The sequence below is a fragment of the Strongylocentrotus purpuratus genome, unplaced genomic scaffold (genome assembly GCF_000002235.5).
Source record: "Strongylocentrotus purpuratus isolate Spur 01 unplaced genomic scaffold, Spur_5.0 spur5_scaffold_13, whole genome shotgun sequence".
Classification (NCBI taxonomy): Eukaryota; Metazoa; Echinodermata; class Echinoidea; order Camarodonta; family Strongylocentrotidae; genus Strongylocentrotus; species Strongylocentrotus purpuratus.
This window is the reverse complement of record NW_022145598.1, coordinates 32,335,915-32,355,028: the sequence shown is the minus strand read 5'-3', so window position 1 is coordinate 32,355,028 and position 19,114 is coordinate 32,335,915. Positions and strand designations below refer to the sequence as shown.

Genomic DNA, 19,114 nt, shown 5'->3' with positions numbered 1-19,114 from the left:
AGTTTACTCCCTAACACTTCAGTATACTGGCTGAGAGAATCAGGCAATTGTCTGCAAATGTGGCTCATACTTTCAAATTTGATGAAGTTCTAACAAAGCAGTAATTACCCTATTTTAACTGGGCTCATTCAGACCGGGTTTTTACTGGGGGGGGGGGGGGGGCACAATTTGACCCCCCCCCCCCCCCCCCTAAGATCTCGGCCGTTTCACCGCCGATCGCCGCGAAATTTGCATGCATGTCAAGTGAAGTGTATAGAATACTATGGTAATTTCAATTTTTTGATAAATCCACATTTGCATATTTATGGTAATTTATGCAAATAAGGTCATAAAATTCACATTGTTACCCATAAATCATATATTATTAATATTTAAGCATTCTTTGTCACTACATATATTTGTTAGACCATTTGGTATAATAATACAACACAAAAAATTGGAAGAGCCAGGTTCCTAATGTTATCTCTTGATTTGATAATTTCTTATGTTATTCTTTGTTTATTTAACTTATGTATTTTATTGTTTTTGTTGTTTTATTTCATTTCTAACTAAAATTCAACTATTTTGACCCCAAAACAAACACCTAAACTTTAAACAAGACTAAATAACCAATGTTTTATCTCTTTTTAAAGGCCCTCTGCACTACTTGTAGCTACTTGTGCCCTCTATATAACAAACAATGCCTAATCGGTGACCATTGGTCCCCCATGATCCTCTTTTTCATATGTTAACTGAGAGCTGAGTTGATGAGATAACCACCTGTCCAGTGACCTTGTAGGGCGGTCTAATCCCTCCTGTAAACTATGGCAGATAAGCTTTAAGAAAAATGATATTTCCATATGTTTTGTACACAAATCACAAAAAAATTGTTTTAAAAGATGCGTAAGACTCGAAAGAAAAAAGTCATGAAAGGAAAATGTTATATCTGCTGCGGTTTCGGAGTAGTCGCGAAATTACTACAGGGGGAGGGGGGGGGGGGGGGGGTCAAATTGACCCCCCCCCCCCCCCCCCCCCCCCCAGTTAACATAGGGTTAAAATAAGCCGGAAATGTATGGAAATGTATGGCAAGAAACAAATGATTTATGGCAGTTCACATTGCATCAGCAGATTCATAATAGAGTCTTGACAGCTGCTTTTACATGAGCATTAAACCATAAAAGTGCACAACACGACATGCACAACAGTTTGGACAAATCAATCAATACAGATTTGTCGACAGGAGATCAAGTTTCTTCCCATACGATTCCAGGAACTGATGGCAGAGAGGAAGAAAGTGTGATTTCTACAGAAAATGGCTTCTTCCATATAGTGGAAGAAATCTGTTTCTCTGCAGCCTTCATTCTAGAGCATGTTCTCTGTACTAGCTGTCAAAAAGCTCTAAATGAATGTGGAAAATGTCTTCATCACAAGTGACAACACCAGATACTATCCCAACAGCCAGCTTCTCTTTGCTCTTCAAGTATAAGCAAGAGAACAGGTATTACAGTGCAGCGATACAATTTACTGGACCAGTTATCTGAAAACACATCTGTGATTGGAATAAACTCCTATCAAGGCATGTGTCAGGTGATTTGTCAATGAAGAATGATATGGCGAGTGTCTGTGGACATAACACTAATAAAACTAATAATATTCTGGATTTATAGAGAGCCTAATATATCTACGATATCTCTATTAAAGCAATCATTAAAAACAGATTTAATTCCATTTTCTTATTTTTTTCTATGTCTGCCTGATTCTCTCATAATATCTCGGAATGTGTTATTAAAGATTAAAATATTGAGTTTGGGACATAAATGCTTTATAGTTCAAGCTATTGTAAATGACTTATCAAGTTAATGAGATCACTTATACAGCAGCTTTGTGATCCCCATCAGATGAATCGAACTGACTCTCCTGTAGACACTAGGAGCTTGTTAAAAACACACACAGCAGCTTCATGATCAGTCTACGAGCTCCCCATAGTATGCTGTGATGGTTTTGATTTTCTTGTTCAAGAAGTTCTGCTCGATCTCCATACGCCCTCCTGGGCCAGCGAGGGAGGCCAACTATAGAGGGAGACAAAGAGGCAGTAAGTCACAGAATCCACTATGGTATTGTTGCCTTAAAGGTAAAGATCAGTTCTGGTCATGCGATTGCATTGTGAAAAAAACGTTGTGGAATCGATCAGAAAAGGTTGATCATCTAGCATATAAGTATTGGTGTGTACTGCAAGGTTCTGGAATCATCAAAATGATAAGAAATTTAGCCCAGTCTTGGTAAAGTTACAAGCACTGTACACATAAAGATGTATATGGCACTACGCGACACATGCATGATATCTATCCGGTCCAAATAAATATAATAATTTACCAAATATATAAATTAGTAGGCGGTTTCCCGGCAAAATTTGTATCATCACGTATTATAGTCAAAACATATTCTTTCACATGATTGATAATAAGAGCTTCCATTTCATTTTTTGAGAGGGGGGCGTTTCCAAAACTGGTCTATACCTTTAAATAAAAAAAGAAAACAGAACTCTAGGCAGATGTAAGCCACATCATGATGTCGTTCTTGTAGAACTGAGAATTAATCTGTATCCCTGTCCTAACACTAGGTTCTCAGGTTGATATTAACACATGTATGTATCATAGCTAACACCAATAGTACACTGTACATCCATGACAGAGATAGCTATCATTCGTTCATTTATGAAATGTATGAATAGGTCAGGTAAGGTTCTTAAACATTGATGTAAATTCATGAAATATATCAAATAGATCATTTTAGGATACCTACTGTATGATATGGACTCGTATGGAGGTATTAAAGTTACATTGAACAACGACTAATCAATAAACTTTGAACTTGTGAAGTGACTGAAATAGATCACATTTTAAGATTCTTTTTCGCTTACCTGTTCTACATTAGCATTTCTTGGAGCAAAGAAACCAATGTTTTCTGAGATGCATCTAGCCTTCTCAAACATGGCTGCAGTAAGAAGGAGTTAAGGTCAACAATTCAAACAGTTGAAAATGGATAAATATTAATACTTTCAAAATAATTGTTATTCAAGATCACAGCTATATATCAACCACTGGAATTTCATGAAAAACTTATTTAACATAGGACAATTTGCTTAAACATTGTGCATGTATCTCAGCCAGCAGGTTGTTAGCTTTTAGCTTTCATTTTTGGGATAAAAGTGCTTGAATTTGGGCTTGTAAGAAAATTGTGAGCGATAACTACAATTTTATTATACTCCCAATGACATTTAGATGGTCACTTTGAAAACACAAATTCCTCGCCCAAACTTAAAAGCAGTTAGTACAAAGAGAAGACTTTCATGGGATATCCCAGTACACCGTCAGCCCAAGAGACTGACAATGACATGAACCCTCGGATATCTTTTCAAATGGCCAATTATCAATAGAGCATTAAGATTTCATGCTGTCAGTCTCAAGGGTCTGCCATCTCAACGGTTGTAGCCAAAGTTAGTCACTTTATTTTCAATTAAAGCCCCACTGTACTACTCATAGCTACTTGCGCCCTCTATATAGCAAACAATTCCTAATCGGTGCCTGTTGGTCCCCCATGATCCCCTCTTTCTTATGTTAATTGAGAGCTGATTTGATGAGATAACCACCTGTCCAGTGACCTTCCTGGGTGGTCTAATCCCTCATCAATCTCAGCAAATGAGCTCAAATCAGCTCTCACTTAACATAAGAAAAAGAGGATCATGGGGGACCAATGGTCACCGATTAGGCATTGTTTTCTTACTGGAGGGAGCAAGTACATGTACATGGTATAGCTACAAGTAGTACAGTGGGCCTTTAAAGTTTAGCCACTTTGTTTTCAATCAAAGGATATGTATCAATGTCCATCATGGAGAAGAGATCAAAGACTTCAGCATTGAGGTACTTTGGTCCGCCCCACGGAGGGCTCAAGAACACCACGTCTGCTTTCAAGTCGTCTGCTACCTTGAAGAAGTCACCGACGATGAACTCGATACGATCCTCCACCCCATAGACTGCGGCGTTGTGTCGGGCTAACTCGATCTTGGCGGGGTCGATGTCAACTGCTACCACTGGATTGTGAGAAATAGACGATCCTGGATTTATTAATTCTGTTGTGTAATGGCGTTTTGTTCCCCTCAAAGAGAAGAAAAATAACAACGATTCTCAATGTCTAAAACATCTTATAAATGCTTGTTTGCTGGGGAGTTGGCAATATTTAAGGAAAAAATCTATCACCAATGCAAATAAGAATTGTACAGTGACTGTAAGTGGGCACTGATCTATTGAAATACAACAATGTTGATGCTTTCAACTTGCATCACTTCTTTTGTTCACATAGTCAATCCATCACTCATCATTAATACAACACTTCTTTTGACAACAGTAACAGTAACCGATGGGGTGACCCCCTTCACATGAACACAATACACATGTAGGTAAACTAGATGGCATTCCCCCTCACCTCCCAGAAGTTGCTGTAAAAAAAAAGATTTTGGCCACAGAGATCCAATGTTGTTTATCTTAAACATTTCACAAGTAAAGCAAACTGGATAGTATTGCTCCCTGCCCCACAGAAAACGACACAAGATCAGATCAAATCTACATCTTCCTACTTGATGTACAGCTATAGGACCTCGTGGCAGATTAGCCTTGTGCAAGACAGTTATCAGACAAAGTCTACTACTGTATTTGCCAATGACTCAGATACTTACCTCTCTCACACGTAAAGGCAAACTGGATCGCATTACCCCCTGACCCACAGAAAGCATCAACAATCAAGTCACATCTACATCTCTCTGCTTGATGTTCAGCTATCCTCTCCGGGGTGACTGAATACCAGCCCTCTAAAGAGATTATAAAAACAAAAAAATGAGACCCAAAAAATGATGAGGATGAGGAAAATAAAAGAGAGTATATACGATACCAAACAACTCGATTCTGAATCTATGTTATGTTTGTGATCTGTCTTTTGTAGTTTTTGTATCCATTATTAGTATCAGTTTCAGTATAAACTGCTCAATTTATAGAAATACATGTCCCAATCTTAATTACTTTAGCTTTTAAATAAAATCATTATGAAATATTGAACCCATGAATTTACATTCTTTTACATTAATTCATTTGATAATGTATAATAATTTGATTGGGACAGATTGTAATTCATATATTAATGTAGTACAGTATCATATTCTACAGTTTCCTTGATTTTGTGTTCTACCATTGTTATTTATCAATATCTTGATTTGTATCTGAAAATTACTCTCACGTTTTGGTTACAATAAAGACATAATAATAATACAAGTAGAAGACACATTACTGATTAGTTTTGGCAAGCTAGTATGATAATATATGATACCAAGCTGTTTTTGGATTGTGTATACAGCTCTTACAAGGTATATCGACCAAATGTCAGCCAGTATAAGAAGGTGTATTTACTTGGCCAGATAGCAACAAAGGTGTTAGACTTAAAGGGTGGTACTCTCAAAAGCAGACTAATTTTAGTATGGAATGCCATATGTCCATATGAATATATTTTTGAATAATTTGTTATGTCCCTAAATTACTATGATAACATAATTATTTCATAGTTACATTGTTGCTTATTAATTATGTCATTACATTTTATTTTAATTTAGTGACAGATTAAATTATTCAAAAACACATTCATATGGACACTTCGCATTCCATACTTAGTCAGCGGATTAAATCATGGACTAAAGTTAGTCCGCTTTCGAGAGTAACAACCGATAAGAATGAAAATGTAGGTGAGAGAAAGGAAAAAAGAAAAGACGGGTGAGGTCAGGTGCTGGAAGGAGGGAGGGAGAGATGGAGAGAGAGAGAATTCAGACATACACCTACCTTCGTCTAACTTGATGCCTTCATCAAATCTCGAGAACAATCTGTATCGCTGAGCCCAGTACTTATTCAGATGCTTACTGCCTCCAGCTATGTCATGCTTGGAAGTATACTTCCGCTGTCTGCGCTGCTTCGCTTTTGGTTTCGACTCCCGATCAACATCTTTGACTTCTCCTTCCTCCCTCACAATCTCCTCCGAATTTACCCTATTTTCTTCTATCTTTATTTCTTCTAGTTCAGCTACGGTCTGTAAGGTTCCAGAAGTGCTGGACGTTGTGTTTTGTTCTGATGCTGCTTGTTTTGGCAAGTCTGTTGGCAAGGCATCTCCTTTTTCATCTATGCAACTATCCTTACTATTCACTTCATCGTCCATCCTCTGATCTGCTTGTTTGTTACTATGGCAACCATCATCACCGTGTTCTAAAGGCGCCTCCTCTACTGGAAATTCTTTGACATTTTCATCAAGTAATTTATTATTAGTCTTATCCTCTATTGGGGCCTCACTGTTTTCATCAAGATTACTATCTGTATCATCATCATCCTCATCGAAACCATGACAACTGACCCCGATGTCATTCAAGTCTTCCTCTCTCTCCAGGAAACCCCTCACCTTTCCAAGAACATTGCTCTTGCCAACTTTAAAGGACATCACAGGACTCTGCTTAATTTCTCCTCTTTCTTTAACAACTGTTGATCCTTCCTGGGAGGATGTCCCTGCATCTTCATCCCCTCCGTCTTCGGCCTCACGTTCGTCATTGCTGAATCTGATGTGGAGTGGCTTCTTCCTCAAGTTCAGGTCGGGGTCATGACTTTTCTTCAGCCGTTTGTTGAAGTAGTGGACCTTTGCCTTCTGGAATGGTTTCTGATCCAAGAACCTGGAAAAGCAACATAATATAGCAAAAAAAAAACAACCCCACTTAAGTTTAATACAAATGGAATAAGGGCACACATATATAATGGCATTATAACAAAAATTCTGACTGAAAATGCCATATTTCTGAGCTACAAGTATCATACATTGCTATTGAATTTGTTCAGCACATAAACTATCATGACTGAAATTGAATTGAAAAGTCAATAACGGTCATTTTCCATAATGAAAATTTTACAAGTTGTCATATGTATAAATAAATTATGTGGCAAGAAGCATTTGCATCTCTGGACCCCTCAAAAATTTCATGAACATTTCTGGTTTTACAGTGATCAATTTTCCAGTTTAAAGCCTGTCTGTACTAGTTTGGCCAGGGGGGATTAGACCTCCCTGCAAGGTCACTGACAGGTGGTTATGTTATCAAATAAGCTCTCAATTAACATAAGAAAAAGGAATCATGGGGACCAACAGGCACCGATTAGGCATTGTTTGCTATATAGAGGGCGCTAGTAGCTATAATTCAGTGGGCCTTTAACATCAAGTGCAAATGCTGTAGCTTCGGTGAGAGTTTTAATCTTTGTCAATACTGCAAATCTGTAACTGCAATGTGAGAAGGGATGCCTTACCTGTGAGATGCAGGGTCACAACTGAGACCTAATTTCTGAAAGACTTTGGTGTATGCTGACCCAAGCTCCTCAGCATCCAACTCATGACTGATGAAAAGAAAACAAGTACAGGGTATCCCATGAGAATCACAAACATCTATAGATCACATACACAAGGTGGATGCTGTTAAGGGTCTACACTGACAACTTTATGTACTAGAAATACATACATTAATTATCTGATATAGTTTGATTTGGGTAGCAAAAAGCACAACTTTTAAATTTTAAACGTACATGAAGATGAAGCATCTTACCTGTATATAGATAGAACATGAATCAGAATTTACAAACTAAATATCTCAAACAGGTTCAAAATCATTGCTAGTTAGGCATTGACATATTTACATTTGACAATTTCCCATTGTGTGATTTTTTAAAGGAATGAATTCCTACAATCCCCAATATACAGGATCGTCTATTTTCATAAAATATCAGTAAATTTCTTGGAACTCACAATTTTTTGCACCCTTACAATCATTGCTTTATATTTTCTTTAGATTAGAACGATGGCACGTTCACATTTTTCAAATAGTAGATAGTAATAAAGGCAATAGCTTCAAATATTGCAAATGAAATAAACTTTAACAACATCTAGGAACAACAAAACTTTCAAAGCAGAGACATTCAAAGCGGTCCTACCTCCTCTTTGTCTTGTATGGTGAGTCTTCTGGAGGCTCCTCCTCCTCCTCATCACCATGGTAACTGCCAGTAGATCGTAGATCTCTGTTTGCCATGATGGCTGTGGAAGTACCTTCAATATAAATGGATTGAACAATAAGAATTACATCTCTTAGTGACATGTTTTGTAATACAATCTAAGCTTTATTGTTCCTACCAATTGCTTGTAAACAAAAAGAATGCATCACAAATAAAAAAAAAACTAATATCGTCATTCTGTTCCTACATATACATGTAAGTACATGTACAAATACTTGTATAGAGTTTGCTTTGTAATAACAAATACAGATGTACGATCAAATACTGTTTACAGAAAGAAAAACAGACAAAAAATACACATGCAACAGGGGGGGGGGCAATGAAAATATTGTTATCAGCCTAATCCAGAAAAAAATAAGGAAAACCAAGTGTCAAGTCCCATTCAATTTACAAACATAATATATCGAATTGTGGACAAAAGTTTTTCAATTAAAAAAATAATTATATAATATTGACTGGCCTTGAGGGGTATATCAGAAATATTGACCAAGCTCAGATCATATTGCCCCGAGTCGAAAGACGAGGGCAATATGGTCTTAGAGCGGTCAATATTTCTGATATCCCCCCGAAAGTAAAGCCAGTCAATATTTGTATTGTTATCCAAATCAGACATCCACCATGACAATCTCAAGAACTGAACAAACTTTGTCAAACCAGCACTGTGCATCCAGTGCTTGACACAATTTCGATACACTGCAAACAGTGTGCATTTGGTGTGATTATTACGTCACAATAGAGTGCGCGCAAAGTGCGCAGCTTCTCGTACGCATAATAGATGCGCAATGAAAATTACAAAATATGGCGCAGTCAATACAAGATGCCCGGATGCGAGACCGTGGAAAATACCAAGGTATATTTTCACTCGTCTCTACACGCAATGTCAATACGCGCAGGGAGACCAAGGAAAATACAAAGAATATACCCCTCCGTTCCCACTGCTAGAAAAAACTAGGGCAATACGGTTTTGTAAATGACCAGCTCAGATGTCTGATACGGGTAATAATCAATTCTATCATCGCTTCTTTGAACAAAGTTTCCCCAAAATTATCATAATCCTTGAAGATTATTCAAAGTAACAGATAAATGGATGGTGGAATGTGGGTTACCATTGATGCTTCCGCTGGAATTAGTCCTGGTCTGCTTCGAGTTTTGCTTCCTTTTCTTCCCTCCACCTTTCATCTATGAAGAAGAAGAAAAGAAGATTTAGCAATTAGACGAGGTTCCAACATTTTCTGGGTTTGGTAACTTAAGAATGAAAATTGAGAACTGATACGATTTATCCTTTCTCCTATTCCTTTAGGTATTAAAAGTGTCTGATGTTGAATAGTTTGCTCAAGATGCTCGGAATATGGTCTGGATAATTACAGGAAACAGGACGGCTGATACTCTTAAAAAGCAATTGTTTTGTTCAACTGAGAACAGGAGGGTCAAATCTGACTGACATGAGCGCTATACAAGAACCCACAATTATTATTATTATTATAATATATAATCAGTATTGAGTAATTACCATTTGCTGGAGAGAAAGTGGCATTTTATATACTGCATTTTAAGATGATGTCAAAGAGACAAGGGAAATTAGATTATGAAAATTAAGATTTAATTTTATGAAAGCAATCCATTAGAGACTTTAAAAGTAGAGAAGGGTCCTTGTAAAAAAAAAACAACACCACAAAATTACCGGTACTCAGTTACCCCCTTCCTCTATTACCCCTGCAAAATCCTATTATAGGACTCTCTTGCCTACCTCTCTGCCTTGAGGTGCATCCTTGCCGAACCCTGAGGGAAGTCCCATTTGTTTCATCATGTCACTCTCCTCTTCATCTGGGAAGACCATCTTAATCTCTTCCTCTAGGTTGTGACCAGGCTCATCTTCATGCTGGTCTTTCAGTTCAGAGTCTCCTGATGTACTCCTATCAGGTATCTGGTCGTGCATGATTGTTGAAGTATCCTCCTTCTTTGGTTCAACCTCAACAGCCGTCTCTACATCATCAACCAGTTTACATTCTTCTGGTATCTGTTCTTCTAAGAGTGTTGAAGCATTCCCTTTTTGGTCACAGGAACTTACAACACATGCATCATCTTCACCGTTCACCACACCATTAGCTTCTATCAGATTTTCTTGAGGAATCTCTTCACCTGCTGCAATCGCTCCCTCCTCTCCTTGAAGCACATTCTGCCAAGAGTGGAACCAGTGGTGGTAGTACCAGTATGTGTCATCGGAATGATTGTCCCATTCTTCTATCAATTCTGGAGTCCATTTGGATTCAGGTGCAGTCAGAGCAGCATCCTGTGACTTATCAACCATTTTACCACCACTTAAATCTTTTTCCTCGAACACATCACCAGCATGATTTTCAATGTTTCCATTTTGAAGGGTTGGGCATGTTTGGTTCACTGAAGAGAGGGGGATATGGACTGCATTGCCAATATCTCCTTCAGCTGTACTTTCATGCTGCTTGCCAGGTTGGTCCCCAAAAGAACCAGTAATTACATCAGTTCCAGGTTCTAAAGATTTTGTACTAGGAACTGTCACATCATCAAAAGTACGCAATTGTTGCACAACATTTACTTCACTGTCAGCCTCACCAATATTAGTGAGCTGACCTCCCCCGCTGTTATGGTCAGTGCCCTCACAGCCATGACAAGGCTGTTCCATTTTCTCTGAGAGGTGAGCTGCTTCTGTGAGGATATCTTTGTCCTGGCAGGATTCAAGAAGCATATCAACACCAAGGTCAGCAACATGCTCCTGATTACATCTGACATTCATGTCTAGGCCACCATTGTCCTTTAGCTCAACATCTTCTTTTTTCCCTGGTGTTTTTATTAGCATCCCACTTGGATCCCTTCCACCCTCTGTATGCAAACACCCCTCCTGGGTATAACTGGAAGATTCATCTTCACCAAACTCTGGATGCAGTTCAAGCCAGCCTTGCAAGACAAGACCATGCCCAAACTTCTCCCAGTACTCCTCCCAAGAAGAAATACCCTCAGACCCATCACAATCTCCACCGACTCCAAGTTCCTTGTTGCATCCTTCCAAGCCATTTGGTATACCCTCATTTGCTTCCTTCTCAGAATGTCTACCTTGGCCGATATGTGAGTTGTACTTGGTTTCATTCTCGTCTGGATTTTGGACATTGGAGTAGGTGTCCTTCCTGTGATCTTGAGATCTCTGCCTGTTCCTGCTGTTCTTCGCCTTTCTCTTACTTTTTTTTCCTTTGTTTGACTTTGTTCTGACCTTGTACGTGCCCTCGTCCTGTCAAAATAAAAGAGAAATATAACCCAATAACTGTAAGAGTGCAAAAAGAGCGAAAAGTTATGACTTTCTTCTCTAAGCTAAGCAGTATCCTCTTCTATTTAATATTGAATATGGTCCCTGTAAAAAGCCACCAAGTAAAGTCTTGCCTTACAAAACCATGACTGCTTTTAAAGTGCCGTAGCAAAGCATCCTATACAGTAGAAGCTGGAATTCGTCCCTATTTTCACGAAGTGACGGTAATGAGGAAAATCGCATACAATTTGCGTGACGATTTTCCTCACTACCATCACTTCGTGAAAATAGGGAAGAATTTGGTTAGTTTTAGAAATTGACTATGGAGCGTTATTGCTCCAGCGAGTGTCATACAACCAATATTTACCTCCTTCTCACAGTCTCTTGGTGAACGGGCAAAGCTAAGAGGGAGTCCCATGTCCTTCATGACCTCTTCTTGACCTTCATACTCTCCGGTAAAGTTCACGAACGATGAGTGGTACGGCCTGATCTCCTTCACATCACACCCATTATCGGAGCCATTCGCCTTCTTGACGGTTCCCTCTGCGATGGCTGATTCGCTGGTCCCACATTGGTGTGATTTATCCTTTTTTCCTTCATCGATGAGGACATCGTTTTCCTGTTCCTGTCCAAAGGTGTCATCATCACGCTGCTCTTCAGGCTTTCCATACAGACCCCATCGGTACAGTTCACCGTCGCTGTAGCAATAGAAACAAAACATATCATGTAGTAGTAGTAGTATCCCACAGAACATTCTTATGGCTTGTCCAGATATATACCACGGTAAATCACAGCTGTTTTTCATATACAGTGTATAAATGAAAGGCAAGTGAGCGCAACAAAGGTTCACTGAACTCTGTGTTAAAGATACAGAGATATGAAGCATACAACAAAATAAAAAAAGGCAGTTTACCACTTCATATCTCATCAAGGCCTTAGAGAAGCAAAAGAAGGATGAGGGTGAATTGTTAAGAAAGCATGTTATGTACAGAGACAGAGCCATGCTAATGAGGCTTATAGTTACATTATAATCTAGATTTCTAGTATCCAACCTGAACTGGTGGATCGGTGTTATTACAAGATCAGATACAGTCCAATCATGAACATTGCGTATTGGAACCGGATGGCTCCTGCACAAAGCCATTGGGAATGAAAAAAGCAAGTGAGCAACAAGTTTACCCTTGCCTGTTCCACACCACTTTGCTGTGCCACTCAATTTCCTTGATGTAAGACACAAACCTGCAACACTTTACTTTATATGTTATAAGCTTGATTGGTACTACACATTCCCCACTCCATAGAAAACCTGAAAGTATTAAGGAAAATCTACTTTTCCACTGTGCTCACAACTTACTCTGCAAAAGCTCTGGAACAGCGGACTTTAATACTGACAAATGGCTTAGGATCATAGTGGCCTTCTCCTGCAGTTTTTTCTTCTGGCATCTCAGTCTCATCATTATCATGCTCAGTGATGACCTTATCTCTCTCCTCTGCAGACTGGTTGACAATCCCATCTCTCTCCTCTTCAGACTGGTGGACGATCCCATCTCTCTCCTCTGCAGACTGTTTCAGGACCTCATCTGTCTCCTCTTCAGACTGGTTCACGATCTCATCTCTCTCCTCTCCAGACTGGTTGACAACCTCATCTCTCTCCTCTCCAGACTGGTTCACGATCCCATCTCTCTCCTCTCCAGACTGTTTCACAACCTCATCTGTCTCCTCTGCAGACTGGTTGACGACCTCTTCTTCTTGTCCTTTCCCCACAACATCTACAAGAGGGAGTCCTGGTGGTTCTTCAGTCTGTGGTGAGATACACTGAATACACAAGATGAAGAAAATGGAAGTCAAACAAAGTATAGGTCTTGGGTTTTGAATGATAGGACTGTCAAATTAACAAAACAAAAATAATAGCTCCCCGCTCCCACCCTCCCCTTTCAATTAATTAAATACAGTGACGAAATTCATCAGAATAGTCTTAAAAACCCTTTAAAATGTTGGTGATGTCTAATTGTTCATCTTCAAAAAGTTCAAAATATTCATGATATCTAACTTTCAAAGCTGTTTTTGCCCCTTTAGGACAATGATACGAGTAGTTTTTTTTAAATTCTTTTATTTCACAAAATCTGTTTCTTCAAAGAATAAGTCATGCATTAGATGTAAATAGTCACGTTTACTCCCACACAAATTATTTTCTTATTGAGCACATAGTGAATCATGAAGAAAATATTACAAACTCAGCCATCAAGACATTGATCTACATTGCTACTCTCCACCCAGGTGTTAAATGGGTACCCGGTAGGATGCGAAAGCTAAATGTGCTTAGATTAGCAAGTGTGCGCTTGTAAAAATGACGCCTGGCTGAACTGCTCCCCAGGGAGTGGAAAATGTGCATACATTGTGTGCGGGTAAGCCTGAATCAAATGACCGGGGTAATAATACGATTGCAGGGCCCTCAAGGAGAACAGTATGAATACTGATGAGGCTACCCTGGGTAAACAACACATATTATTATTATTATTATTAAAGACAAACCTTCATTTTGCTTTGGACCTCTCTCACACCGAGACATTTTTCTCCCTCTCTCCAGTTCTTCTTGTCTCTAGCCACCTGGATGATCATCTCAATTTCAGCAGCACAGTATGAGTAAGCCATCTATCCACTTGACTCCTAGATTCTGAGATTGGATGATAACAAATAATAATACAAAATCAAAACAAATCTGAGATGTATAACTGTTCGACAGTGGAACGCTCTCCCTCTTGAGGTTGTCCTGGCTCCATCAGTAGAAGCCTTCCAGCGACAACTAAAGACAGGGGGGGGGGGAAGTAAATTCCGGCAAAATGTTTACTGCCACTATGTATATATACACCTGCACACCTGCACACCTGGACATCCCTATGTCGCCACACACATGCACTTTCACACATCTGCAAGAATCTTCAGCAGTGAAGGAGGCAGATTATCTTGAAGAAGAAGAAGATAAAATGAGGGGTAACTGTAGATCACCAAAACCTACCTACACAAGAGTATTATGTATATCATATTTTATTGTACATCATAATCTGTAGAGATGTCGTGGTCTAATGGATACGTCGTCAGACTGTGAATCACAATGTTCACTGTTAGAGTCCTGCTGCGGCACTAATGTCATGTCCTTTGGCAAGACATTAATCTCAATTTGCCACTCTATACCCAGGTGTTAAATGTGCTCTCCGTTCAAGTGAATCATAAATCAATGCATCCATTCTTGGTTTGCCACAAGCGTTGAATCTCTTTGTAAATTGGATATGAAATAATCTAGACATAGAAAACTTGATCCATAAATCATGTAGCAAATAGTACCGGTATATAAAAACCCTGCAATTTTCCAACGGCTGAAAACAGACTTTAAGGAACAACTGACCGTCAATGTTTTTTTGGGCAAATTTGATTAGGCCTAGAGTAGAGTCTCCGGTTTGCGGCATCGCCCGGTTTGCGGCCAGGGGTATTTGTTTTAAAAATAAAATGAATATGACTCGATAATAATCATTGAAACCTACCGCGGATTCCACGGTAAGTTCTGCTTTGCCGAAAACGTCCGTAGCAGGTGCTCCTGTCGGTACGGAGTATCCGTCAGCGATGTCGGAAATCTACGGCACCAGTCGCCGATGAAAATTCCAGCAGGTGCTAACTTTTAAGTTAAGAGATCGAGGCATGACTAGATCAATATTGTAGCTCTATTTGTCCGATATTTGTCCGATTGGAGGTGAAATTTGATGTTTTTGTGGAAGTATGATGGCTGTGGTCTGTCTCCTATCGCAGATATTTTGATTGTGCCACCGCATGGCCAGTTCAATTCAATTCAATTCAATTCAAAAATGGTTTTTATTAGAGCAGAAACATGATTCATATACAAATACAATTTTACATGAAGGACAGCCTTGGCTGGAATATACATGTTTACATGTTCAGCACAATAGATAACACTTTTAAATATATACAAGTAAAAAACTAGCAATATCAAAAATAAGACTCCGATTCTGTAACTAAAATCCATAAACACATTGCACAAGTTTCCAGAAATACAGCTGTAATTGTTTACAAATGTCCTAGAAAAGTCAATACAAGCATGGTAAAAAGATTAAAATGGGTACATTTTAAACAGCCTGTTGAGGGGAGGAGACAAGCACTTAGTACACCTGCAATAACGATAAAAGTACAAAATAAAACAATTTTTTTTTTTTCAACTTTTATTGAGTATGTCAACTAGAAATGACAGTGGGCTATTTTTAAATCTTTTTGTTTTGAATTGAAATTGTTGATAGATGGGAATACGGCGAAGAGTGATATTAGTGTTTTTTTTCTTAGGTAACCAGGTCTGACAAATAGAGTGATTTGAAAGAGATTTTGCGAATTTTCTACAAAGTGCTAGTCTCCTCTCCTCAAGAGTTGGTAAATTGCATACTTGACATGCATTAGAATAGGTAATGTAACTAGGCCCTAAAATAATCTTACATACTCTACGTTGTATTTTTTCAAGATTATTATTTTGTTCTACTGTAAGACTGCTATGGAACGCAGGAGCACAATATTCTAAAATTGGTCGTATATAACCTACGTATATTGTCACTAAATCCTTAGAAGGTAAGTTGAATTTCTTAAGTTTCCTCAACATGTACAGTTTTCTATTGCATCTTTTGACTAAATCATTAACATGTAAATTCCATTTTAAATCAGATTGTATAATTACTCCAAGAATTTTGAGAGTTTGTACATTGCATAGAGTAGAGTCATTAATGGAAAGAACTTCAGGAGGAGCAGGATTTTTCATAAAAGTAACCTGCAGGGTAAAACACTTCAAAGGATTGAGTGACATATTGTTTGATTGAGACCAGTCTTGCACAGAGTTAAGTATGGGTTGTAATTGTGAAACGTCTGTTGATTTACGACATTGTACTAAAGATAAATCATCAACATATTTGAAGTAATGTATAGGAATATTTTCACATAAATCATTAACCATAATTGAAAACAGAATTGGGCCAAGGCGTGTCCCTTGGGGAACACCGGCATGACAAAATTTAATATCAGACAGAATTCCATTATATAATGTACTCTGTTTACGACATTCTAAAAAACTTATGATCCAACTTATTATCCAAGGTCTTATGTGCATATTAACCATTTTTTCAATTAAAATGTTGTGATCCAAGCGATCAAAAGCTTTTTTAAAATCTGTACATACAATAGTTGATATAGACCTGTTGTTTTCTGCATGTTTATAAAGATGATGTAAAAGGCCAACAAGATAATGTGTAGTAGATAACCCTGGTCTGTTACCGAACTGATGTATATCAATGAGTTTCTCAATATCTTTCAATAACCATTGAGCCATAAAAGATTCAGCTAACTTAGAAAAATGTGAAGTCAAAGCTATAGGACGCAGATTATTAATACAAGGTGGGTGCGATTTTGGAATAGGAGTTACTTGAGCGGATCTCCACTGTGAAGGGACAACTCCTTGTCTAAAAGATATATTAAGGATCTTAGTAATCGGTACACTCAATTCACATGCAAATTCTCTAATTATGCGAATAGGAAGATCTTCTCTAACAGATGCTTTGTGTAACTGCATTTTACGCAGTTTACAATAAACTGCCCAACAACTAATCTCTGGACTTTCACACTGAGAAGGTAAAAAGGCTGGTAATGATTTCCTGTTTAAAGGAGAAAGATCAGAAGCAATAGACACAAAAAAGTCATTAATTGCATTAGCTGCTTGTTTAGGATACTGCGAACTTTGAACATCAATACCAGGAATAATTATCGGAATATGATCCTGGTTACCATTTGTAAGTATCTTTATATGTCTATACCAGGCTGAAGGATTATTCAACTTTTCCTTTTTAATACGGGTATTGTAATAATTCTTTTTTGCAACAGAAATAGCTTGAGCAACTTTATTTCTTAAATGCCTCCAAAGAGTATCGTTTCCTTTTTTAAAAGCTTTTTGTCGGTCACAAATAAGTGATTTGATAAATGGAGTTACCCAAGGTTTGTCAGAACTACTCACTTTCACTTCACGCGAAGGTAAGTATAGGTCAAGGTGACATTTAATGGTGTCAATTAACCTATTACATGTTAATGATAAGTCAGAGGTATCTAAAAATACTTCTTCCCAAGTTTGTGCAGTCAACCATTGACCAAATAATCGTAATCCACTGTCCTTCAAAGGACGAACAATCCTGGTCTTTTTATTAGTAGTATTTTTTGAACCAGTAGTTGAATGCCAAATAATGCAATTGTGATCGCTTCTACCAATTGGAGGAAGAATTGAAATATTTGCATAAAATTCAGAAAAGTTTGTAAAAATCTTATCAAGTATATTACATCCCCTAGTTGGGGTGGCCGCAAACCGGCACGTAATTACGTGTTTTTTCTGGTTTGCGGCGGGGGGTGTTAATACACACATAACATGCGGGATCGTGTATGATGGTATGTGTGCTGATGTGTGTACCCGCTATGACCCGATAGTTTCTAGTACTTGTAGTACTTACCCCCGGATGGGATGATCCATTCGAGGAAAAGGTGAAATTGTTTAAAACTTGACAAATTTACCGTAGCAACAGATAAACATGAGAATTTGGGTTACCCGTAGTAATTTGGTACATGCTTTCATCGTGACGTAGCGCATAAAGCTTTGTGACGTATGCGTGCCGCAAACCGGTAATGCGTGCCCGCAAACCGGGGAACTCGAAGCATTTCGAAACGTGGTCAATGCTGACCACGCTGTGGGTCAGTTAGGTTATTTGTGACTTCTATTTATATGGACTCTTTATTGAGGGTATTGAAGTATTCTGTGAGTATTCCAATAAAAATAGAATCGGCAGTTCCCGCCGCGCGCCGATCGGCCGCAGACCGGAGCCACTACTCTAGGTCGAGGCCCAGACTAGATGAAACTAGATTATTCTCACAAGTAACAGAGAAGCAAGACACAGTTAAGTCACGCAGCAGAATAAAATCAGCAGCAGCTTTGTTGGAATTACCCCCCACGTCACTCTCTCTTTCTCTCTTTCTCCTGTTCACACGCACACATAGTACACATCACTCGGCCTTTTTCTCGATATCCAATTCAATCCTACCGGTAACAGTTAACACGCACAGATTTGTACGAATGGGACTGTATAGCTGTATCAACGACAACGTATTTGAACAAGTAAGTTGTGCTGCAGAAGATCAATACTAGTCTATACCATTTAGAAATCTCAATATATTTTCATGTATTTTTATAGAAGCAGTTACAAAATTTTGGAAGATACGTGAAATAGGGCTCATATATTTTTTGGTAGCTCTCTCTAACTTACGAATCTCATGAACGTGCGATCGTCAACAAAACGTGTTTATAGTTAGTCTGACTTCCAAGCCGTTATTCCTTTCTTTCTACTTTCTTGAAGTTTTGTATGTTGACATCAAATCAGAGCTACAACGAAGAAAAAAGTAAGATAAAGAAAGTAAATCCAAAAGTTGATATCCTCTTCATGATGGATAATGGAGGCTTCCGTTTTTGTTTGTTCGTTTGTTTGTTCGTTTTTGTTTGTATTTGGGGAGGGATTAGGAAATAGTTGGCTGGACATCAGGCTAAGCTGAGAAAACTTTTGCTAAAACAACAACAACAACAACAACAGCAAAGTTTTGGGTAGAGATGTTCAAGGTGATTGAGAAATGTAGGGGGGGGGGGGGGGTAAAATATCAG

General features: G+C 38.4%; 2 protein-coding genes across 2 annotated transcripts; both read right to left on the bottom strand.

Annotated features, from left to right (window-relative positions):
* Nucleotides 1–1,725: 1,725 nt before the first annotated feature.
* Nucleotides 1,726–8,137, bottom strand: LOC115923131 (trimethylguanosine synthase-like). Its single transcript, XM_030983398.1, has 7 exons — nt 8,031–8,137; nt 7,353–7,439; nt 5,859–6,730; nt 4,712–4,843; nt 3,853–4,069; nt 2,900–2,978; nt 1,726–2,048 (listed from the first exon to the last, which is right to left on the bottom strand). The coding sequence occupies exons 1-7, from the start codon at nt 8,123–8,125 to the stop codon at nt 1,944–1,946; spliced, it is 1,587 nt and encodes a 528-aa protein (XP_030839258.1). The 5' UTR covers nt 8,126–8,137; the 3' UTR covers nt 1,726–1,943.
* Nucleotides 8,138–9,155: 1,018 nt separating this feature from the next.
* On the bottom strand, nt 9,156–18,745 carry LOC115923283. Its single transcript, XM_030983706.1, has 6 exons — nt 18,726–18,745; nt 13,915–14,056; nt 12,737–13,197; nt 11,750–12,080; nt 9,856–11,367; nt 9,156–9,287 (listed from the first exon to the last, which is right to left on the bottom strand). Exons 2-6 carry the CDS (start codon nt 14,032–14,034, stop codon nt 9,156–9,158), a joined length of 2,556 nt encoding a protein of 851 aa, XP_030839566.1. The 5' UTR covers nt 14,035–14,056; nt 18,726–18,745.
* Nucleotides 18,746–19,114: the final 369 nt, after the last annotated feature.

Bases quoted from the DNA above. Each gene is read 5' to 3' on its own strand.
- LOC115923131 (XM_030983398.1), bottom strand. From the start codon at position 8,125: ATGGCAAACAGAGATCTACGATCTACTGGCAGTTACCATGGTGATGAG. The intron at 7,440-8,030 runs GTAGGACCGCTT...TCTTTTCATCAG, and splicing joins CCATACAAGACAAAGAGGAG to TCATGAGTTGGATGCTGAGG. The intron at 4,844-5,858 runs GTAGGTGTATGT...TAATCTCTTTAG, and splicing joins AGGCATCAAGTTAGACGAAG to AGGGCTGGTATTCAGTCACC.
- LOC115923283 (XM_030983706.1), bottom strand. From the start codon at position 14,034: ATGGCTTACTCATACTGTGCTGCTGAAATTGAGATGATCATCCAGGTG. The intron at 13,198-13,914 runs GTTTGTCTTTAA...TTGTGTATTCAG, and splicing joins AGGTCCAAAGCAAAATGAAG to TGTATCTCACCACAGACTGA. The intron at 12,081-12,736 runs GTAAGTTGTGAG...CTATTGCTACAG, and splicing joins TGTTCCAGAGCTTTTGCAGA to CGACGGTGAACTGTACCGAT.